General features: G+C 42.1%; 1 protein-coding gene across 1 annotated transcript in view; it reads right to left on the reverse strand.

Moving 5' to 3' along the window:
- Positions 1 to 21,421, reverse strand: part of Tlk1 (tousled like kinase 1) — a 103,580-nt gene extending 82,159 nt beyond the window's left edge. The window contains exon 1 of the mRNA XM_085680972.2: positions 20,845 to 21,421. Coding sequence (XP_085537098.1) covers positions 20,845 to 20,983 — 139 coding nt within the window. The 5' untranslated portion in view covers positions 20,984 to 21,421. The remainder of the gene's footprint in view (positions 1 to 20,844) is intronic.
- Between the last annotated feature and the right edge of the window lie 4,473 nt (positions 21,422 to 25,894).

Here is a 25,894-nt window from a genome sequence, read left to right on the forward strand (position 1 = left end):
CCCATCCCACTATGGGCAGCACAAACTGGAACTGATGAGTTAAGAGCCAACAAAAGACGACACAGAAAGTGGGAAAGAATGGAAGTGAGTTTGGGGATCGTCTTAGGTTTCTACTGCTAAGAATAGACAACATGACCACAACTCTTATAAGGAAAACATTTAACTGAGGTGGCTTCAATCCATCATCATCATGGTGGGAAGCATGGCAGTGAGCAGGCAGACATGGTGCTGACTGTATGCTCATCAGAGGCAACAGAAGTGGACTGTGACACTGAGTAAAACTTAAGCAAAAGAAACCTCAAAGCCTGCCCCACAGTGACGAATTTCCCTCAACAAGGCCACACCTACTTCAACAAGGTCACAACCTTAAAAGTAAAAGAATTATATAAGGCTGCTAGCTATCAAGTCAACATAAAAAAATTTCTGTTTCTAAATTATCAGCAATAAATCAAAATTAATGTCTAAGAAGTTATGATTTACAATTACATTTGAAAGGCATAAGACACCTAAAAGCACAATATTTATGTGAACATTATGGAGAAATATAAATTATTACTAGAAATGGGATTCTGTGTGTGTACACACACACGATTTGAAATAATTATTTTTTAAATGGTATAAGTTTAATTTGTAATCTCAAATAGGTTGCTAGTTATTTGTTTTTGTGATATGGGATGTCCTTCTATATGCTGTGAATGTTTTATTACCATTGGTTAATAAAAAAGTTGATCTGGCCAATAGCAAGGCAGAACAGAGCCAAGCAGGAAAGCCAAGCAAAGATAAAGGGAAAAAGAAAAGAAGGCAGAGAGAGGGAAGGAGAGAGGGAGGGAGAAAGGGAGCGAGGGAGATGCCAACAGCTGCTGAAGGAGTAAGATGCCACAGGGCATGTGGCGATATACAGATTATTAGAATGGGTTAGTTTTATTATCTAGAGATAGACAGTAAGAAGCCTGAGCCATTGGCCAAAGAGTCTGTAATTAATATTAAGCCTCTGAGTGGTTATTCGGGAAATGGCAGGTGAAAGAGAAACATCCAGTTTCAAATGGCGCCCACCATCTGGCATGGATCCACATAAGGTTCTAAACGCAAAGAACCGGAGTCACAGTGGAGTTCCTGGTCTCTCATACAGACGACAGTGCAGAGACACTGCAGCATTCAGGCTTGAACACAGTATGGAGGATTCTTCCTGTCTTGCTGCACGGCGGATTTAGCTTCTACTCATACAGACAAAAAGGGCTTATGGGCAGCGTGCTACAAGCTGCTTGTTGGCAGCATGGACCTGCTGCTTCCCATAGTTGGGGCAGTGAACATGGCTCCCAGAGGTGGTGAACATACCTCGGCCACGGTGGAAAGCCAAACGGGGCAGAGCCAACAGCCAAAGTTGCTGTATTGGTGCTAGCCATGCCCACTTAGCATTTTAAAAACTTTCCTGGCCAAAAATTGATTACAGATATGCAATAAAGACAGATTCAGACAAAAGAAAACTTTAAATGGGTCACACTGTGTTTTAAAAATGTACACAGTTATGAAGAGAGAGGAAAAAGAGAATAGGCAGTTTTTAAAAAGTTTAAAAAATGATAAAATAAAATCTTCAAAAAGACAGTAAAAATAAGCCATACAAATATAAAAAGAGTCTAAATTATGTATACTATTGTGTTTTCATTGAATTTCTTGACAATTAATGAGCTAACTGCAAAGAGATATTTTATATTTTGATTGTGAGGGCTGCTAAGCTAAACCAACATAAAAGATCTTGACTTCAAAATTGGGTCTAAGGATATGTTGCTTTGAAAAAAGAAGTTCTGCTTTTGTTTTGAAGACAAGAAGCTGTGGATTCCTTCCAGGGTAATATGGTTGGATCAAGGAAGACCTCCTGAGAGGTCTCCATGAGAGCAATGGTCCAGGTGATCCCACATCCAGAACAGTTTCAAGGCAACTGACTGAGACGATGCAGCCTCACAGACTACCAGTCAGGATTTAACCATAATTCTAAATTTCCTCAGGATCCCCAATCAGCAGGAAGTAGTATAGAAAACTACGCCCAAAATACTGTTTATAAATGCTTTTTTATTTAAGGGGGTAGCAGGGGAAAATGGAACTGGTACAACAGTAAAGCACTACGAAAACAAAACCTACCCCAATATCACAACACACACAAATCAACCAGAACAACACAGCTGAAGACACAGGATGTGACTTCAGAAACTCAGTAAATCATCATTCTAGAAGGTCACAAAACTGTGACAAAACCCTATTTGGTTAAGGTGAGATGAAAAAGTACCTATGACATACTACAAGCCACCTCTATTCCTACCCTCTTAATTGAGTCAAGTCCTATACGAGGAAGGTCCCCAGCTCCGGTCTAGTGACATAATTTCCCTATAGAAGGGGGAAGGCTGCTAGCCTTTCTTACCACCTTGCTCCTTCTGTCAGCTTCACATTGCAAAGTCCAGATAAACAAGGATCAGAAGAATGGGGCTCCTTTCTCGAACCAATCCCTACTTGGAAGGCGGAAATTCTATTTCAGAGACAGCAGATCACAGAGCAACAATCCTAGGCGCCAAACACTCACTGGCAGGGCAGAGGTTTTTTCGTTTTGTTTTTCTAAACAAGGGTTACCATACCCATTAGTGCCCTGATCCTAAAGGAATGGTGGCATTTTCACTGCTTCCATTCCTGGCTTCACTAAAAGTAGGCAAAGGTTTGAGGTGGCAATGCGTAAAACCAAAAGACACTGCAGTGCTACATGCGGGCACCCTTTATTTCAAACAAATTGGGGAAGTTCATCCCTAAGTTAACTATTAAGAACAATCTTTGGAGAGGTAAAAGGAAACTGGCAGTCCAATGAGAGCAACAGCAAAATGCAAAACTCAAGAGCAGCTGTCAGTTTAACAAGAGAACTGTAGTAGGTCTCTGCAGAGTGGTAGGAAAGAGTCCTCTTGGGATAAACCCAGCTATAATATAAAAGTCTGGCAGTGCTTGGCTTCTGCCAAAAGGCCTGACTTTAATTGGGTCAGACTGTGGAGCAATTTAAGCCCTAAAATGTTGATGAAAACAGAGTAATTAGTAGAAGCTGACAGCTGAGCAAGCCAGCAACAAAAGTAACCTAGCTAAAAACTAAATGAAGAGATCAAGAGGCAATCAAGCAGAGCAGGGCGAGCACAGCAACCGTCTCAGTTACCAAGACTGCGCACATATCCAGAAGAGCATCCTCTAAGAAGCAACTTCACAGGCTGTACTGCCCAGAAAACCACTCCAGCCATGCACCCCAACAGATGAGCAGGTAAACAGCAACAGTTCCAGGGCTGAGACATCAATACACAGAGTTTCCAAAACAGTGTTCGATTTTCAATAAAATCACTGTGAGGCATTCAAGGAAAAAGGAAAGTGTAAGCTCTACTCAGTGGTAAGATGGCCCAAGTATTGCGTTAAGGTTAAACAAAGAGCTCAAAGCAGCCATGCTATTCAAACAAAAGAAACCATGTTTAAAGACTTAAAGGAAGGTTTTATATAACTTTCTCACATAAAAAACAGCAATAAAAAGACAGAATTATTTAAAACTAGAAATCTACAGTTTAGGTACAAAATAACTGGAATTTAAAATTTCCTAGATACAATGAGCAGTCGATTGGAGCTAGCAGAGGAATGAGTCTGTTCTGGATACACAGAGAGTAACTCAAACCACCATGGAAAAACATGAGTGACAGTAAAGGTTAATTACACAGACCATATAACTTCAGATCATCTGAGTGAAACAGCAAATGCGCACACACACACACACACACACAATTTTGTTAGATCCCTGACATATAAAAAGAGCTAATAAGCCATGAATGGTGGTACATGCCTGTAATCCTATCACTTGGGAGATACAGAGGCAGGAAGATCAGTTCAAAGTTATCTTAGCTACACCATGAGCTCAAGCTAGTCTGAATTACAAAAGACTGCCTCAGAAACACTAAAACAAACAAAAGTAATGTAAGGACAAACTTCACTGAAGTATGGAAACACTATGGAATAATAAATTATATTCATTCAATGAAATAAACATAAGTAAAAATGTTAAGTAGTAATAAACATAGTACAATAAATTATAAATATTTCTTTTAAAAGCACTAAAACAATAGATACAAGCAAGTGACAGAGACTATCAGACCAAAAAGAACAAGACCCAACTAAAACACTCTACAAAAGACACTTTCAACTCAGAGACATAAACAGGGCGGAAAAGGCATAGCCTGCAAACACTCACAAACACAAGTTATCAACTCATACAGCTCTTCATAGGATTTACATATTAGGAGGCAAGGAATGCCTTATAGCAATTAAGGAGTCATTCTATCTGGAAGATGTAACAATGTGCATTCACCTTATACTGAAGCCCTACAACAGAAAAAACTCACATAATTAAAAGGAGGAATGAAAACTTCAACAGCAATAACTGCAAGACTCAATACTGGACCTTCAATAATTAACAAACAAATGTGCAGAGAAACCAGCAAAGAGGTACGTGTTAGTTATTTTCCTCATAACTGTCAAATACTTACCAAGCTGTCACTTAGGGACCAATGAAGTTGGTCATAGTGCACGCCTTTAATCCCAGCACTAAGAAGGCAGAGGTAGGCAGATCTCTGTGAGTTCAAGGCCAGCATGGTCTATGTAGTGAGTTCCAGGACAGCCAGAGCTAAGTGAGACCGTGGGGCGGGGCATGGCAATGCTTTATTAGTGATGTTGTACTGTGGCTAACAGTTTGAGGGCAGGCCACCATGACAGACAAGGCATGGTGGAGTCCACAGAGGTGGTAGTTTGCGGCTGGGACTCCTCACAACCTTCCTTATACAACCCAGGACCACCTGCCGAGGAACAACAGTGCCCACAGTGAGCTGGGCCCTTCTACAGCAGTCAAGACAATACTCTACAGGCTTGTCTACAGGCAAGCTTGTGTCAAGCTGACAACACAACGAGGACACACACTCTCCAAAGACCATATATTCTATAAACAAACACCAACAAGCTGCAAGTATACAAAAAAATGTTCCACAACCACAGTAGAATTAAATTAGAAATCAGTTACAGAAAGCACTTTGGGGAATTTACAGTCTGCTGGAAATTAACATACTCTTAAACAACCAATGAGGCAAAAGAAATCAGAGAAAACAGATGAATAAAAACAGAGACATATCAGAATGTGTTACATGAATCAATTCACTGAAGAATTTTTCAGCTACAAATGACTATATTAAAATGATAGGAAACGCTTTTACAAATTTAGAAAAAAAGTCTTATTTGGCGGGCCTGTGACAGTGAACTCCACAGGAGCAGGAGCGGATCCGGACAGTGGAAATTTGCGGAAGCAGGACTGGGCCAGAGCAGACCTGAGACAGCGAATTCCACAGGAGCAGGTACAGGGGAGCGACCGCTGAGTGAGTGGGCCAGAGCCAGAGACCACTGTGGGTCCAGCCGTAAATTTGGGACCTTCGAGGGAGTACACCTGAGCCAGGACCCCTGTGGGTCTGGGCATGAGTCTGGGACTTCTGAGGGAGTAGGCCTGAGCCAGGACCTCTAAGGGTACGGGCATCAGTCTGGGACCACCAAGGAAGTAGGTAGGAACCAGAAACTTCTGTGGGTCCGGGCACACCCGAGTCTGGGGAATAGACTGGAGCCAGAGACCTTTGCAGGACCAACCCCAAGCCAGGGACCTTCGCAGGAGTGGATCCAGACCAGAGACTTTTATAGAAACAGGACTGAGACAGCAACCTAGGTCAGAGCAGGCCTGAGGCAATAGGCCTGAAACAGAAAAGCTTCTGTAAAGCAAAGGAAATGGTCAATAAGACAAAATGGCAGCCTACAGATTGGGAGAAGATCTTCACCAACTCCACATTGGACAGAGGTATGATCTTCAAAATGTACAAAGAACTCAAGAAATTGGTCATCAAAAGAACAAATAATCCAATAAAAAAAATGGAGTACAGACCTAAACAGAGAACTCTCAACATAGGAATCTAAAATGGCTGAAAGATACTTAAAGTAATGCTCAACATCCTTAGTCATCAGAGAAATTCAAATCAAAACAATTCTGAGATTTCATCTTACACCTGAACGAATGGCCAAGATCAAAAACACTGTTGACAACTTATGTTGGGGAGGTTGTAGGGTAAAGGGAACGAACACTCCTGCATTTCTGGTGGGAATGCAAGCTGGTAGAGCCCCTTTGGATATCAGTGTGGCAATTTCTCAGAAAATTAGGAAACAATCTTCCTCAAGCCCAGCAATACCACTTCGGGTATATATCCAAAGGATGCTCAACCATGCCACAAAGACATGTGCTCAACTATGTTCATAGCAGCATTGTTTGTCATAGCTAGAATCCGGAAACAACCTAAATGTCCCTCAATCAAAAAATGGAAAAGGAAAATGTGGTACATTTACACAATGGATTACTACACAGAAGAAAAAATAACATCTTGAAATTTGCAGGCAAATGGATAGAGCTAGAAAACATCATTTTGAGTAAGGTAACCCAGACCCAGAAAGACAATTATCATATGTACTAACTCATAAGTGGTTTTTAAACCTAAAGTAAAGAAAACCAGCCTACAATTCACAATCCCAAAGAACCTAGATAACAATGAGGACCCTAAGAGAGACATACATGGATCTAATCTACATGGGAAGCATGCCCTTAAGGCAGGTGGATCTCTGTGAGTTCTAGGCCAGGCTAGTCTACAAGAGCTAGTTCCAGGACAGCTAAGATTGTTACATAGAGAAACCCTGTGTTGAAATACCAAAAAACAAACAAGCCAAAAACAAAGCAAAGGCACAAATTGGGGGGGAAACATTTCATGGTTCAGCAGGTTAAAGTGCTTTGCCACCAAGCCTGATAACCTGAATTTAAGTAGGGGAACCCACATGAGTAGACGTAGAGAACCTATCTATTCCTACAAGCTATCCTTTGATGTTAACAGATATGCTGGTTCGAGCATGCACCCACATAAATATTTAAATATATAAAATAAATTTTTAAAAGCAAAAAATTTAAATGACTTTTTAGATGGAGAGAAAAGGAATAAGAGGCCTCCAAAATACTGGATGAGTGACCTAGCATGGAAGTTGCATCCTCTGTTCTTTCAAATATCCTCTGAAAGGGACACCACCAGTAGCTAAGGTGCTGAAGGTGATCACCATGCAAGCATGAGGACTGGAATCAGATCCCCCATGGTCAACCTGTAATTCCACTCTTGGAAGACTTCTAGAGACAGGGGATTCCCAGAGCAAGCTGACTATTATGATCAGCTATGTAAGGGAACTCTAGGTTTTATTGAGAGATCTCTAATAGGTAAGGTGGAAGAGGACGATTCCCATCAACTTCGGCCTCCCCATGTACTCCCATATACATGCAAGAATACATACACATTTATACACACAATACACAATGAAAATGGAAAAAGAAACCACACAAAAATGACAATTGGTTTTTAATCCCAACACTCAGGAGGCAGAGGCAGGTGGATCTCTGAGTTGAGGCCAGCATGATCTACAGAGTGAGTTCCAGAATAGCCAGGGCTACACAGAGAAACCTGTTATGGAAAATTATTTTAGGGTATGTTACTTTTGTTTATGCTGCATTTGATTAACATTTGTGAAGCTGTGATTCTTTGCCTGTCTAAAACTCCTGAAGGTCCTCATAAAGGACTGAATGGCCATTAGAGAGGCAGGAGCAAGGATAGGCGGGGCTGGCAGGCAGAGAGCATAAACAACAAACAAACAAACAAACCAAAAACAGAACAAAGGCACAGACTGGGGGCAAAAATGTTTAAAAGGGAAAAAAACGATGAAGAAAAGGAGCAACAAGAGAACAAGGGGAGAGGACAACAGGGGCCAGCCACCCAGTCACCCAGCCACCCTCGGAGTAAGAGTGACAGTAAGATATATAGGAGTAAGTAAAGGAAAAAGCCCAGAGGCAAAAGGTAATCGGACTAATTTAAGGAAAGCTGGCAAGAAGCAAACCAAGATAAGGCCAGCATTAATAAGTAAGAATAAAGTCTCCATGTATTATTTATTTGGGAGCTGGGTGGTGGGCCCCTCAAAAAGTCAAAAAAAAAAAAAAGCCAAAAGAGTAAAAGAGCAAAAACAACCAACAACAGAAACCTTGTCTTGAAAACCCAAAACAAAACAAAAAACAACAAAAAAAGTTTGATACCCAAGAAGTCAAGCCAATAAGGTTCATAAAAAAGTAGCACCTTTCCACCAAGAAAATTAAATACTCTGAGCAGTAATTATGAGGCAGTGTAGGTTTCAATAATAGCAAAGAGAGCATATTGCTCTGGTGTGAGTTTGGATAACTGGAGAGACTGTATATGTAGTGGGGGAATCAGGAGTATGGAAAATCTTGTACCTATGCTCAATTTTCTTGTGAATCTCAAACTGTTCTAAAAATGAAGTCTGATTAACAACAAAAATACTTTTAAAAGAAAATTAAAAGCACAAAGAAATACCACTGCACATCCATGAGAATAGTTACAGTGAACCAAACTGGCAATCTCGGTTGTTGGTGGGGACGCTGAACAGTGGGAGAGCGCATATAGAATCCTTGGTAAGGTCAACAGTGCAGCCACTTTAGAAACCTAGTAGGATTTTCTACAGGCAAACACACAGCCTGTAATCCAGTAACTGCAGTAACAGTACATGAATAGGACAGTATAAACATGTTCTTAAGGAAGCTATTAGAAGCTGGGCTGTGAAGGCACACCTTTAATCCTAGCACTGGGAGGCAGAGGCAGACAGATCTCTGAGTTCAAGGCCAAACTGGTAGTGAGATCCAGTCTCAAACACACAAAAAATGAAAATAAGAGAACACTCTTAGTGGAGCTGCAGGTGTAGTTCAGCAGTAGCTGCTTTGCTTAGCATGTGCATCTGCCCACAATACCACAAACACATATTCTTCTAAAAGAAGGAACACTACTAGTAACAAGAAATATATAAAGTATAAAAAAAAAACCCAACATTTTCATGAAAATACTTGATAAATAAATACGAACCAGTATCAGGAATTTACACAGATAAATCTTATAAATGCTGGTGGGAACAAGCTAGACTTGAATTGTACACTATGTGAGTGTATTTGTATGACGTTCAAACCCTGGCTCAATTATATCATCAATGCAGAGAAGGCTGCACCTGTGGGAGGAGGCTTACTTCTTTGTGAATAGCAGTTACGCAGGTCAGAGTTTATAATGGCTCACTGAGACTTACTTTGTGAGCATTTCTGTAGGTTATGCTTTATCTGAAAGGTATCACACTATGCAACTTTAGAAACAAAGTGAACTGACTTACAGTAAGAGTATCTGAACTTTAGAGACCAATAACTTTTAAGGGCTTAAGCACTTAAAAATGTCACAAAAAAATTCAATAAGGGTATAAAGCTTTTTACAATGGAAAACATTGTAAAAACATAAGGAAAAACATAAGGAAGAAATTGCTTCCACCTGATATATCAAAGCGTGACAACACTACCATTTATTCTAACGTCTGTGATAAAAAAACATTTTTAAAAAAACTAACAATGGGATTTTGATATCTACTGAAATAAGATAATCTTTTTGCTGTTGTCATTGTTTTTGGTTTTTCAAGACAGGGTTTCCCTGTTAACAGCCCTAGCTGTCCTGGAACTTGCTTTGTAGACCAGGCTGGTGGCCTCAAACTCACAAGATCTGCCTGGCTCTGCCTCTCGAGTCAGTGATTAAAAATGTGGGCCACCATGGTTGGCAAAAGATATAATCTTAAATCTCCCTTCTCTAGAGGGCACTTTGTGCAGACCTTGTGACTGAAGTTCAATTACCTTCCTCCCCACTCTGCTTTACAGGACTTAACCTCCTCACTCAAACGTAAAGGCAATCCCCAGCTTCCAACAGTCTCCAGCAGTACTAACTATTCTAAGGAAAACCCGGGCCAACATCCTACTCATCTCTCTTGCTTAAGTTTACTTAAAACAACCAAATGATCGACAAATTTAACAGCTTGCTATAATATACACCACAATTACTAATTCATGTTTACAACATAATTCAAAATCGTTAACTCAGATTTATTCAGCCCACCTTCTAAGGATCTTGCAAGTCAGTCTTCCTCACAAGATGCACACAAGTTCCACAAGGACAGGACTGACTCTGTTGCATCTTTATGTCTCAGAACTAGACTCCTGTTTGAAAATCACTTGCAGATAAAGGTGCTTATTACAAGCCTAACAATCTATGTTCAAACCCTGGGACTCACAGAAGTCAGACTCAGTGATGTGTATCTGTAATGTCAGCGCTTCAGAGCAAAATGGAATCAGTGACAGAAGTGCCCAGAAGCTGAGGAGTCAACTAGCCTAGAGTTCACTGAGCACTTGCACAGAAGCAAGAAGGATCAGATCATCCCTCCACAAGATGGGAAACAAGAAAAAACTCCCAAAAGCCGTACTCCAGAATGCACACACTCCTTCTCCCTCTAAATCTCTTCTAGAACACACCTCTCCAGGATTTCCTGATGTCCAGGGGCAGAACTCATCCCAATCTCAAAGCAGAAAAGCAAGAGAGATCCAAGGTCATGATGAGGTCCCTCAGAGCAGGCTCTGCAGTATGAAGTCTGCAGGATCCACAAAGAGCAGCTTGGTCACAGAAGCCAGATGAGAGAGGAGGGAAGCCAAGTGAACCAGAATTAATGAAAGCTGTCTGATAAAAAAGGGAAACAAGAAATGTACACAGATACTGTAGGAGAAGGGAGGCCACTTGATGACTCCCGGCCACTCGGCTAGCTTAGGATACTGGCTTCATATTTCTTCATGTGTCTAAATTCTAATTTGCTTAAAAGTACCAATTCTTGCCAGGTGGTGGCGGCGCACACCTTTAATCCCAGCACTCGGGAGGCAGAGGCAAGCAGATCTCTGTGAGTTCAAGGCCTGGTCTACAGAGCGAGTTCCAGGACAGCCAGAGCTGCTACACAGACAAATCCTGTCTTGAAAAACCTAGAAAGAGAGAGAGACAGAGTGAATGCGAGCACTGTGTTTAAAGATTATTGCTCTAGAGTTTGGTAATAAATGACATACCATGTTTCAAATATAATCAATTCTCGTCCCTCAAAACCAAAAAACTAGCTGGGCATTGGTGGCACACCGCCTTTAATCCCAGCACTTGGGAAAACAAGCACTCCCAGCACTCTATGAGTTCAAGGACAGCCTGGTCTACACAGCAAGTTCCAGGATAGGTTCCAAAGCTCCACAGAAAAACCCTGTCTCAAAAAACCAAACAAACAAACGACTACAGGAACTGCTAGGTTGGTACATGCATACCTGCATCCTAATACTTGAGAGGCTGAGGCATGAGGACCATAAATTGGAGACCAGACTAGACTACTAAAGACCCTGCCTAAAGGGAAGGGGAGGGGAGGAAATCTATAAATTAGCTAAATTAAAAAATTACAGTAGGACTGGCAATGGCTCAGTGCCATTCCAGGACCTGGGTTCAAGTCCCAGCACCCACATGACAGCTCACAACTGTCTGTGACTCTAGTTCCAGGGGATCTGACACCTTCATATAGATATACATGCAAACAAAACACCAATGTACATAAAGAATCATTTAAAAATGGAAAAAGAAAAAAGAAACAGTATGTGCTAAAACCTTAATTGGTACCCAAATTCAACACAAGTATATGTTTAAAATCATTATATTAACTTTCTACATGAAAATACTTTTTACACATAGTGCCAAAGTTCAAAAAGTATATATAATCATATACCACTTAACATAAGGCATATACTAAGAAATGTACACCTTGAGCCATTTGAGTCTCATACAAACATCACAACGGTTACATAGAGGATGAGGCAACACAATCTAAAGGCGTTGGATACACTTGTGGCCTGTCCTTGATCATGTGGTGCATGACTATGACGCTATCAAGTAGAAATACTGGGAAGAGCAGGAGGGGCTGGGAGTTTGAAGTATGTTGCAGTTTGTTAGCCTTTAAAATTATAAAATGGAGTCTAAAACAGAGTAAGAAATGCCTGGAGCAACTATAGCAGAGCACTGATAAGCTAAACTATATACTTGGACAATCTTAAGTACAAGGCATATGTTAATAATATGTAAACTTGGTATTCTACAATGTACGAAACCCTACCCTAGCTTATAAACACAGGTCCATCTCATGCAGTGCTGCAGAAGCTAAAAGACAATGAAGAATTGGCAATTTTTCAAATCCCACTAGTGATTTAAATTCAGTCTTCTAAAAAAAAAAATTTAAATTTACCCTGTCATATCACTGCCTTTAATAGCCACAAATAACAATTAAGATTTTTTTAAAAAAATACAACCAAATAAACCCTTTATTAGTTGTTTTCTAATTCTCTCTTCCTCAGGAACTGTATTTCACTGTACCCATTCATGTGCTCTCAAGAGAAAGACTGTGACAGCTTTCCTAACCTTACTGGTCTCCAAGGTCCTAAGAGGGTTAAGGAATAGGCAATTCAAACAGATAAGCATTAACCAAAATGTGGCATGTGGACATTATAAAGGAAAAGCTGTCTTTCATTTGTGGTTGCTAAGCTACAGGTAAATGCCTGGGATTCCAGAAGCAAGAAGCTAGAAAAATACAGAAATGGTAACAGAGAGCCCACAGATAACATCTGAGCTCTTGAATCTAGTTGCTTCTAGAATCATTCTACACTCCTCCACACAATTCCCAGTCTCACGAATAAAGCTATTACATTGTGAACACAAGTAACAAGAAACAAAAAGGACGAAGCTGGATTGTGGCATACGCTTATAATCTTAGCACTTAAATGCTAAATCACAAAGGATTCAAAGTCAAAGCCAGCTTCCAAAATAAAACATAACTGAGGGGCACACATCTTTAATCCCAGGACTCTGGAAGTAGAGGCAGGCAGATCTCTCTGAGTTCAAAGCCAGACTCATCTATGCAGCAGCTTCCAGGCCAGGCAGGAGTTACATCTTGAACAAAACAAACCTCTAAAAGCATAATGACTGACACACTAGCTTGGGAAGAACAGCTGTCTATTCTAGTATATCTGCTGAAAGAAGCAGCACCACCAGACATGGGAAGTACATAAGACCATGTACTTCATTCAATCTAGTCCAGTTTGAGATTCAGCTCTGCTGAGCCTCTCTGTGTAACTAGGACAGAGTGAGGTCCGCTCTTCACCTCTCGAAATCTCTGAACAGACCTCCTCATCTGTAAACAGGGATGTTAACAGTACACTTCCTGTGACTGTCACAAATACATGAGTGATGGTTTACCGAGATCCAGAACCCTGAGAAGCATCTGTATCTTTAAGTAAATTAAAACATCTTAAAAGTACACAAACTTGACCAATTACAGTGATGTTTACCAAAACACATTTTTTACAGAAGGAAAAAGAAGTATTTTAAGGGATAAACACTGTTCATGAGAAAACAAAAAACGCACATGCCTTTGGTCTCCTAAGACAGGATGGTTATTATTAGCTTCACATAAACCTCTCTGACCTTCTCCAGTGGCACTACATTTATCATCAAAAGGGAAGCACACACACACTGTGTAGGAAACCATGAAATTGCACTTGATACCAGCACTTCTCAGACAAGGCTTCAGAATGTAAAGCTAAAGGAAGCTTGGTGTTTTCTCCCGCTAATTATAGGAAAGGTACAGATTTAGAAATCTGTAAAGAACCACGTAAGATGAAACAAACGTTATAAGTCATTTAAGAAAACTATCTATCTTTGTAATGAATCTGAAGACTGTAGCATTTATTTAAGTACAAGAATAATTGGCCTTCTTGAAAGTCACCAAATATCAGACCGAATGATAAAGCTACATTGGGAAGACTGAATTCAAAATTAACCACCACTTGGATTTGTTCAATAGATACTTCTACCCCAGGCTTTCAATTTCTATCAACCCATTCAACCTCTCTGTCTCTCATTAGATTTCCCAAAGAATTTTGGCAATAATTTTCCAAGCAATATTAGAATTAAAGCTATGTGGTTTTTTAAAATAATGCATAGATGGCACAGACTGAATGTCAAGCTTTTCTCTGTCCATACTGAGTATTAATAAAAGTCAAAGATCTGCCTGAAGCATTACAGCTTTGTCCAGAACCTCAGCCACCAGCTTACACAGCCTTCACAAGGGGATTGCTCCTCTTTCCAAGGAAAATGCTTTGTTCAAATGTTTATCTGCTATAGCCCTAGTGGGTTTATAAAGCAAAAAAATTAAGATAAATTGAACTCTAAATGAGATTACCAAACATAAAGAGGTTTTCCATTAATGTATTTCTAACATTTTCCACAAAGGCTCTAAATTTACCTTTGTAAAAAATGGCATGTAAGATCATGCATGTATAAAAGTCATGCCAAAAAATTAGCGAAGGTTTATCTGTAAACTAAACTAATCTCAAAAAGATGGCCTTGTAATTAAAATATGGGAGGGGAGGAACCAACAGAATTACTCAAAACCAAATTTCCACCTTGCAGCCACTATGCCTAGCGATTATAACCCAAAGCCTCACTTTAAATCCCAGTCTGCCACTGTTACCCAGGTGAGGCTGGGCACATGCTGGTACTTTTCTGCTTCAATGCTGTCACCTGTAAAACTAAAGTAACGTAACAGACCTATGTTATGAGGCATACTCACACTTTAATTGTTTTATTATTACTCACGCAGCCCTCTAACCTGGAGGCAAGCCCAGGGCACAGCTGAGACACACTCCAGTGCAGCCGACTCATCGTCTTCCTTACACACTTCCATAACTTAGCACACTCTCAAGTGTTTTTAACATACAGATCATTTTTAAGAGCAAGATTACATCGCATACTACTTGAGGTGCTCACAGTCTTAAATAGTAAGGACCTATTAACAACAATGCCCCACCATACCATGCTAAGGAACTCACTGCATGGCTCAGCCTGGCCTTGAACTCTCAGCCCACACCTTAGTCTTTGGAGGTTTTTGCTTTTACTTAAGATGGGGTCCCACTATGTAACCCAGTAGTGAGACTGCATGTGTATAATGCCACATCTGTTCTTCAGGAGAATTTGTTGAAGAGACATATCAGTGCCTCTAATCCCCGACACCAAGTACTGCAGAACTCCAGACTGCACTACCCCAGTTTTATATTTAAAAAGCTGTTGCAAAGTCTAAGAAAGAAACCACAAACCTACAAGTAAGAAATCTGAATTTTGGTCTCAACTCTCTTACAGTGAGCACCTAGACAAATTATCTGCATTCCCACAACTGAAAAATGAAAGATATGTACTAGATGGCTTCCCCAGTACCCTGCAGCACTGTGATCCGTAGTTAATGAAACTGAAGCACCAAGATAAGCAACTTGTCCAAAGCCACAGTTAATAATCAACAAATACTAGACTATGTCAGTCACCTCATCTATACCACACTGCTTCTCCCACTTAACACTATCAATTCAGATAGGAATGGCAGCACGCCATTCCTGTTCAAAGCTTATCCTAGAATACACAGCTATTTTTGGGGCCAGCACAGGCTACATGAGAACCTGTCTCAAAACAAACCAAAAGCCACCAACAAACAAACAAAAAATACACCACTACTAAATTTTCATGACAGGCACTTGCTATGTCTTGGGACCAAAGTTTAGCTCCCAGAACCCAAATAACAAGCTAGGTATCCTGAAAAGGCTAAAGCTCTAACTGACAAACTAGACACCCTGGCTTCTGCACACACAGATGTGTACGCCTGCCCCCACCTCCTCAATTAGCAAACATCTACACAGACCGCTACAAACAAGAATTAATGCCTAACTTACCAACACCTAAAAATTCAAGATACAGAAGAGATTATGTTCCATATAAGGTTGAAAAATGAATTGCTGTAAGTAATAATATTACAAGTACAACCCTCAAAATATAAAACTAAAATTCTTGATTTTATTTTATATCCAGGCTATATTTAATGTGCATTGTTTAAATTCAAAAGAGATCAATTTAAACATTTTCCTCGTTTCTGACTATATATTCACAAACATTAAAAAAAGCTGAAGCATTACTTCTAAAATCATATGAGCAATTACAAACAAAAGACTAGACTATATTGATAATTTCTCTTTCAAAATTGTAAACGGGCCCCCCAAAGTACTCTAAAATCCTGTGCTCAGTTTATTACACTCAACCAAGTTGTACCATTAACAGTACTCAGCTCTCTAAATGTCGTCAGAACTCATTATATTTACAGGGAACTTAGCAACATTTCAACAAGACTGATCCTATCAACTCCAGAAAAGCCCTCAGAGGAAAATCAGAGCAAAATGTAGAAGAATAAAAACCAACAACAGTTTAATATTACTGACTTGAGAACATCCAAAAGATTCATGGATATGAGTACAATTTAACTATATTTAGGGATTCTTAAAGAAAAGAGAATGTCAGAATGTTCCTATTTTTAAACTAGATGGAATCCTAAATTGTTAAATCCAAGAGCACCCAATCTAAGAATCTACTGGATTTATCTCGCATCTCCCTCGCCGTCCCCGCCTCCTGCACACACAAAATGTCTCTGCAGTCTGCATTAAATTCCTCAGAGTTAAATACTTCTTTCTCCCCAGTTAGAAAAGCTGGGCAGCATAGCAGCTACACGGTCTTAGGTTCTTCTCCAAAATTTACACTAAACTCATTCACCTGCTGAATTAGCTCTGCTCTCTAAACCAGGAGAGTGTATCTATTTTCCGTTAATGTTTTCGAAATATATGTGTCCCATGTGTAACCCTCTCCAGTCTTCACTAGCCTGAATATACGGTCCACTGACTTTCTGTGGATCCTCACAGACACTTTTAGAGTACAAAGCACTTCCACTGTGCCAGTAGTCTGTCCTGGCAGATTTTGGTGCAGCATCAGAGAATGGCCAGTCACCCCGGAAAGACCAAGGCTTCACACACCTCAACCAGAACATATCCAACAGACAGAAAGCAGAAGCAAAACCCAGCTGTTCTTCCAGGAAGCCAAAAAATCCTATGAAAACATATAAAATAATACCACTAGCTATACTAACTTTTTCATTTTAGAACTATTTTTTCACAAAAAATTTCACTTAACATGTAACTGACTAATTACATTTAAAATTAATGAATACTTTCAAAATTATCAGTTTTAATAGAGCAAACATTAATTAACATAAAAAGAATCTTTGGGATCCTCAGTAATGTTTAACAGAATTAAGAGGAGCTGAGACCAAAGTCTGTAAAAGTGTAGCATCTCTCAGATTTCCAGCCCTCTATACTGGGCTGTCTTTTCTCTTGCTCTGCTAATGTGTAAAGATGGCACATATACTGACTCCTGAGCTAGAACCCTAAAACATCAACAAACCAGTCCTCTAGCTAGTGAACAGGGAGTTCTAAGTCCACACCGTATCCTTAACATCTCCCTACAGGTAGCCAAGCATCTGAAGTTAAACACTTTATTCTTCTTTGGACTGCAGTGTTCAAACACGGAAGCTTGTCTGAAAGCAGCAACTTAGCTGCTCTGTGATGCTGCCTGTCACTAATACTCCCACTATTCACACAAAGGTAAAGTTACTCATAACTAGTGAGGTCGATGAGGAAAGAAAAGTTATTTTGAATAATCAATCTTTGATTCTCAGCAATAATGAATTTAAGAAGTTAGCGTATGTTAACATGCAAAAGACAAGAAATAAAATTAAAATCTGCTTATTTAGCTGGTAAGACACTAGATTTCAACACACTGACCTTTACTTGAGATGTGGCCCCCCCTTCTTTTTTTCCCTTTTCATTTGTTGTTAGCTGTTCTAGAACTCACTGTGTAGACTCCAAGATCTCTTGCCTCTGCTGCCAAGTGAAATCTTAATTTCTTACCTCCCCACCCCTTAGTATCAGTATTATAAAAACAGTATGGGTTAGAGAGCACAAGTTCAAAAGATACAACAGGAACCCTGCTAAGCATCTATGAGCAGCCTTCCAAATTACTAAAGAAAAATTCTGGGACTCAGAGCAAAGAAAACAGCCTATCCCTCATCTATCACAAAACTCCAAGAGCTAACAGATTCCTAAACTTATCCATATTGCCTTTAAAATCAAATAATACTATATGAATATGATCATGGGAATTACAGCAATAAAGGTAGAAAGGGAGCCAAATATATAACATTAAAGATAATCAGATTACCTTTTTTAGACTTTTGGAGTCAAATCTGTCAAAACTTCAAAATAACTTTTACAGACACGTATGACATATCTTTAACCAATTTCAAAGTTTAATTTGCTGAAAAGAAGCTCACCAGGGGCTCAAGATGCAGCTAGGTGGCTAAGGGCACTTGCGCTCTTGTAGACTAGCGCCGCAGGGCAGCGCGCAACCATCACATGGGTGATCCAGTTCCAGGGGACCCAACACCCTCTGCTGACCTCCTCTGGCACTAGGCATGCATAGTTTATACACAACACAGACAAAAGTCATACGCATGAAATAGAAATTTAAAAATTAAATCACTGACAAAAAGTTCACAAACATACAGTACCCTAACATCTTTTGAACTTCACACTTTTCCATGACTAAAAGTTAATTTGGTTCAGATTTTCAAGAAACAAAGTTTGTGCTATTTAATACATTTGCTCAATAATTTGAATCAAGATCCATTACCATTTCTTACTAGTCCTCACCTGTAGTCAAAAGTTCTCAAACTTAATCAGTTTATGCAGAATGTTAACATATATACCTGCAAAGGGACTGACGCTTCATAACAAAACCGGGGACATCACAACAACGGTCTCCATCGTGATTCCCAGGGCATCCTACAGACAATTCCTGCTGAAGTTGGTAAAATCTAAGAATATGGTGCCAAGTCTCAAAATGGAAGGGGGGATTAACACAGTTTTAATTTACATGTTGGTTAGTTAAAAAAAAAAAAAAGCCCCACAATGCCCTTCTAGTTTTGAGGGCTGGGGTGTAACCCTGTGGCAGCAAGCTCGCCCACTATTATGGAAGGTCCCACAGGGAGGAAAGGAGAGAAGGAAGGAAAATGTGGTGTTTCACAAAACCATAGCCTATGATTTCAAGTATTAACTGAACCTCCCTCCTAAACTAAACTGCTGTGCTGGGGGTGGGGGCGCTGGCTACTTGGAAGTTTGAGCTACGTAAGTCCAACCACTCAGAATTTTTCAACATCAGGAGTGGTGCAGAATAGCATGGATGGATGGATGAGAAGTCTGGCTAGACCTGACCTTCCTCTGAAACTCCATCTGAATTTGGTGGCTGCCAAACTCCTAGTACTGATAACAGATGTCAACTGTTAAACCAACACCATGCCCTCAGCAGATTAACTAATACGGGTCCTGGCTCATAGTAATGGCTCAATAAACACGTGGGAAATGAATGAGGAATTATTACAGTGATGTAGTACTTTAGAAACCAAGACGACCTTTCAAAGCTCCTGCTATCATTAGGCATTTTAATGAAACTACAAAGTGGAGGTATGGTACAAGCACTACGTGCCCTATTTTCAAATGCCACTTAAAACCATCTACTTACAAATATTCAACTTTATACATGTACATAAACATCGTACAAATTTTCAAGCGCAGAAAGAAAAACTCATGTATTAAATTTTAGCCATTCAATAAATAAGCTTTTATCTTCTAATAATGAAAAATCAGTGTCGGGGTGAGACGAAAGGGGAAAATGTCTGTCAATGTAGTCGGCGTGTTTAATGGATGCCATAAATCAAACCTTCCCATGAATTTTCCAGAGCATATTCATGTCAATCTTTGAGCCTATTGTCACTTTCACACATGCTCACGGGAACAAAAATGACAAAGAATGCTATGCCCGAACCACTGGATTCGGGCATGAAACACTTGATTAGCAATTATCTAGGCACTGGATAGAAAATATAGAAATATTTTCAAAATATACGAATCCTGTCGACTCCTCCATAAATCGAAGCTCTAAATTGTTTTACGAAATTCACTAGGCTGCTGGACTTCCAAACGTTTTCTTCTTCTTTCCTTTTTAAAGGTGCCGATAACCTCCTTGTGTGAGACAACTGGGAGCGAACAACCCATTTACCAATAGCTAACGCATACGGCTACGCATTTTCCAGACAAAAGCGCGTGCAAATAGATCCGATGCACATTTATTCTTCCCTGGTAAATGAGTGTTCTCCCAAATCCCATTTCATGTAGTATACTTAGCCAAGTTCACATTTTAGTCAAAAGCTCTAGGTGCCTTACTAGCTGTGTGACTGCTACATCTGGTGGCAGAACACTTGCATGCAAGAAGCCAGAAAACTTAGAAAACAATTGTAACCGATCCCCGTGCGTGTTTTCCAGAAACCTTCACGCAGGAATATCCCCCCCAAACAAACCCACAACCCCGGGCAGAGAAGACCGCGAGCCTTCTTGCACCCGGGAGCCATAACGCACAAACGCATAGGAGTCGATGGCGAAGGAAGGAAAGTTGCCACCATCTGGAGGGGTGGCTCGGACAGCCTTGCCCACGAGTCTCCCTGCCGTTGGGGATCGCTCTAGGGGCCGCGCTGGGGATCCGAGTCAGCCCCAGAGCGTTCCGGCGGCGGGCGAGGGGCATCCTCCCGGTCCCGGGGCAGCCCGGCTCGCCGCGCGGGGGACCGCCTCTATGGGAGGAGTGCGGGCTAGGGGAGGGGGCTCGCGCGCCAAGGCTGCACCGCGAGGGCAAGCCCACCCGATCCCCGAGGCCGGGAGGCTCCGGGAGCGAGGGCAGGCCTCCCGCCCGCCAACCGCCACCCCCCACCCCAGGCCGGGGTCGGCGCGGGCCGAGGGAGCCCGCGGGAGGGCGCGGCGGCGCTTACCTTCCCTGGGCCTCCCGGATGGCGGCGTGTGATTCAGCAGGGACCTGGCCGCCGCCGCCGAGCCCGGGGTTGGAGACGTGGAGAGCCGGGACCAAGATGGCGGCCCCTCCAAACTTCCACTGCTACTTTGGACACTCATCAAGCTACTTTCTGGGAGCCCGACTCCCCCCCTGCGACGGCGGCGGCACCGGCACCCGCCTCCGTCATGGCGGGGGCCGCGCTGAGGGCGAGCGCGGGCGCGAGGGCTGGGAGGGGAGCGCCGCGCCGCCGGGGGAGCGCGCCGGGCGGAGGGCAGGCGGGGAGGGCAGCGCTGAGGGGAGGCGCGGGGCCGGGGCCGCGGGGCCGGAGCCGGAGCCGGAGCCGGAGCGCGGGCGGAGCGCGGACCGCGCCGGCCGAGGCCACTTCCGCGGGCGGAACCTGCCGGCACCTCTGCAGTGCGTCGGTCCCCGGCGTCGCCCGGGCAGCGGCGGGCGGTGGGTGGCGGCTCAGGCGACGGGGTAACCTCTGCATCAGTTACGGGCGGCGGCGGCGGTGGCGGCGTCACGCGCCGCCAATGCAAACACTATCGCGAGGCTCCAGCGCCTCCGGTCGCGGTGGCGGCGGCAGCGGCGGCGGCCGCGGGGCCGGCCGGGGGGGAGGGGAGAGGGCTCTGCCCGGGCGGGGCGAGGGCGGGGAGGGAGGGCGCGAGCGCGCAGAGGGAGGCGCGGGGGCCCGCGGCGCGGGGTGGCGAGTCGCGTGCGCGGGGCCGGCCGGAGGGAGGCGCGCCCCCGCTGCCACCTGCCTCCCCCTCGCCGCGGCGCGCCTGCTCCGACGCGCGCCCCACACCAAGCCTGCCCTAGACGCCTCTGCTCTCTATCGCTCTCTCTCTCTCCTCTCTCTCACCCGGCTAGGGAGTCTCAAAATGGAACTGAAAAGTTGAGAGTTGCCTCTTGCCCCTCAGGAGAAAAAAGAAAAGAAAAGAAAAAGAAGAAAGACAGTGTGAGCTTACCCGTCCGCAGAACGGGTCGCTACGGAATAAAAGACCTCAGAAAATAAAACTTTCCTTCAAAACAAGCTACCAAAGGAATTGAGAAATTCTCCCTGTGGGGGTAGCCCATGTGAGTGGCGGAAGCTGTTCTTTGTTTTCGCAGAAGTGGAAAATCTAAATAGGAAATTCTGACTACTGAATTCACATTAAGGGGCAGGAGGGGGGGAACTATAGTGTTCATCTTGAAGAAGGTATGGTTTCTAGAAATTTCCAGTTTCTACTGCCGCCGCTGAGTATTGACGACAAATTCACAGAACAAATTAGAGCATTTGCTAAAATTTATAGATAGAGCGTAGCTTTCTACACACCCACGTACACACACCAGCAATTGGCCATCTTGTTCATAAAAGAACAATCTAGTAGTCCAGGAAAAAATACAGCAAGGTTATTGCTCTCTTTAAACAACCAGACTGAATAGAACACTAAAAAGATTGCGCTCTATAGCAACTGTGCGGGTATAAGGAAATGACATGATTACCGGGGGACAAAAATGTCATTTCTATTTTTTATTTTTATGACTTTGCATTTCTCATAGTAATGTTCTGTTCAGATAAACTATCATCCTAGAATAGAGCCTGCCTTGTCAGTTATCTCCAGAAGTCATTGGACTGTTCCTGTGCTTCAGATTCTGTTATTTTTCGTCGCATTCTGCTTTTGAAACCTACGAGCTGAACAACTGTATTGAAGTAGAATGGACCGACTGCAAAGGGCACATCCTTGGCTCACACTAGTGTGCATACAGCTCCGAAGCCCCCTGTACAATCAGTAGAATGGACTCGCGGCAAACGGCACGTCCTTGGCTCATACTGTAGCATGCAGACAGCTCTGACGCCCCCTGCACAATCAACTCTCATCTACCTGTCCCTTGGAGGTTCCTCCCTGCTCCACTCCCATCCCCCTTGGAACCATGGACTGACTTTCTGTGCTCTGAAGTAATTTGAATTTTCTTGAATTTTAGATGCAGTGCTTTCCTGTCTGGTTTCTCTCAACGTAATTATTTCAATAGCCACATGGTTGCACTTTGTTGTATGAATCTTATCCCACTCTATCCCCTCAACTGTTGATGGGCATTTGCATTTTCCGTTTTCACTGTAATATTTCCATGAGCATTCATATACGAGTATTTGTGTGGACATACGCCTTCCATATTCTTGATTACATGTCTCTGGCCTTCTATGACATGTAAGTAAATGTACCCTCTTTCTGGTTGTTTGGTCTTTGGTATGGGGAGCAAGCCTAGTGCCTCAGACATGCTAGGCAAGCACTCTATTTCTGCCCCTCTTTCTGTGTTAAGACAAAGCTAGCTTAGTCTGCAGATTGTATCATAAAGATAGGACAGGAAGGAAGTTAAGAGACCTGACATTAATGTCAGCAAGTTAAAAGAAATATTTATTTCAACTTTCCCATCTATAACGAGGTTAGACTCACTGGGCAACTCCTACCAATTCCAGGACTAGAGTTCAGAGTTCAGTTCCACATAAAATGTAAATGGAAAAAAAGGCCACAGACAGGCAAGGTGGTTCACATCTTTAATCCCAGGATTTGAAAGTTTGAGACAGGAGGATTGCTTTAAATACCAAGCTAGACTGGACTACATTATCCAGAACCATCATTGACCTTTATGCCAACTGAACTGGGTCTTAGGCAGTGTGCGTGTTTTTTCACGGTAACTAGCGGAACACAGCACATACATAGGCATGTTACAGCAGTGATATTTTGCTGGTGACTGTTGCCTGAGAAGGAGAAGGACAATTACATATTCCATTCTTGCCTTACTGTAGCTTGTGACAAAGGTAACAGTCACCAGTTTCTAAAGAAGCCTCTTCCGGTAATAAGGAACTAATCAGGAAAACGAGCTCTGTTTAAAAATGGATTACTAGGTAGCATCTAAAGTCATGCCTTCAAAAGCTACCGCAAGGTAATGACAGAATTTCCATCCTAGGTTACAGTAAATAAAAGGTGGATAGGATATTTTGTTTGTAATCTAACATAAAGCTTGCCTGGAGATCAGAGTGCAGAGCCGGGCAGTGCATGCCTTTAATCCCAGAACTCAGAAGGCAGAGGCAGGCAGATCTCTGTGAGTTCGAGGCCAGCCTGGTCTACAAGAGCTCAAGGAATGCTCCAAATCCTGTCTCGAAGAACCAGAAAAGATCAGAGTGCAGAGCTAAACCACTAGTTAGCCATAGAGGCCAGGTAGTGGTGGCTCACACCTTTAATCCAGCACTGGGGAGACAGTGGCAGACGGGAACTCTAAGAGTTCAAGGCCATCTTGGGCTACATGAGATGATTGAATCTGTGTAAAAAAAGAAACAGAACTCAAATAAAGGTGATCCCATGCCTTTAATCCCAGCACTAGCAAAGTGGAGACAGGATTCAGCCTGAGATGCAGTCTGAGGTTTCGTAGAGACAGCATTCAATCTGAGGGTTCATAGGAACAGGATTGTCCTTTGGTCTGAGCATTGATAGAGGTAAGAACTCTCTAGTTGCCAGGGTCCGATGCTAGCCCAGACCCTCAATTATTTCTCTTGACCATACCCCAACATAAACTATCTCTCCCTGAACCAGTGTGGAGGCGCCAGAATAAAGACACAACTCACATGGCTTTATCGGGAGGGAGATTTTTAGTGGTCCCTCATGAAGTCCCGAGTTCACATCCTGAAGAATTTCTCTTTTATTCTCCAAACAGTCTTTATACCAAAACTTAATTTAGGGAAATACATTAGCATTCTGTCTCCTAGGTAACCAGGTGAATGGCTTTCAGTCACATCCACAACTACCTGTCTGCTGTGTATGCTAGCTGTCACACAGGTTTGAATTAGCATTTCTATCAGGCATCCTCCAAATTACAAAGAAGGAGCAACAACATCCTGACCTTTTGTTAGATTACGATGGCCTGTGTGGTAGGCTATGTGACCGTCCTCAGGTGGGGCCTGTGGCTTCAGAGCCTGGCTGCCACACCATATAGGAATATGGGTCTACATCTAGTACCTGGATGCTCCGCTTCTCTGGTCCTTCAGCTTTCATCCCCTAATATCTGACTCTGAGTTTTACTTATAAAGATCAATTAGAATTCGTGCTACAATGATCTCTATTTTTAAGTTTAGAAAAAAAATGACTAAAAGAATACACCTCGAAAATTTAATAACTAGTATATGTTGTGAGATTATATAATTGCTGTTTCTACCACTGTCCTTCCCCAAACTATGTACGACGAGCTGTGTGTGTGTGTGTATGTGTGTGTGTGTGTGTGTATAATTTCTTTTATGTGCATTGGTATTTTGTCTGTGCAAGGGTATCTGATCCCCTGAAACTGTGGTTACAATCAGTTGTGAGCCACCATGTAGTTGCTGGGGATTGAACCAGAGTCTTCTGGAAGAGCAGCCCGTGCTCTTAAATGCAGAGCCACCTTAAATGGATTAGGTATAATCCAGTACCCAAATTATATATTTTTATATTCAGGAAAAGTTCATTAAATGACTTAAGTAATTTATGCATAAAATGCCTCTAGAGAAAAGATATACAAATGGATAGTTTTATAAACTGTATACAGCATATACAGTTATATCCCCAACTCCTGGGTAAACTGAAGTGGGAGGACTAAGAGTTCAAGGCCTGCTGGGTCATATATTCAAGAATCTGTCTTGAGGTGGCTAGAGAGATAGCTCAGCAGTTAAGAGCACTGCCTATTCTTTCAGTGATCCTGAGTTCAATTCCAAGGGACCACATTTGTGGCTCACAGCCATCTATAGTGGGATCTGATGCCTTCTGGCATAAAGTCATACATGAAGACAGAGCGCTCATATACATAAAATAAACAAACCTTTAAAAAAGAGGATCTGTCTTGAATTGTATGTGTATATGTATGATAATTTAAAATAATTCTTTAGTATGCCAAATAGGTAAACATTTATAAATGGTAAGTTCGCCACACATGTGCCTTACACATTTGTTAACATGTAGGAATTTAAAAAAGTCTGATGGATGGCTACAGCAATCAATCAATCAATCAATGGATGGATGATT

Source organism: Myodes glareolus, chromosome 21 (genome assembly GCF_982192425.1).
Source record: "Myodes glareolus chromosome 21, mMyoGla1.1, whole genome shotgun sequence".
NCBI classification, from domain to species: domain Eukaryota; kingdom Metazoa; phylum Chordata; class Mammalia; order Rodentia; family Cricetidae; genus Myodes; species Myodes glareolus.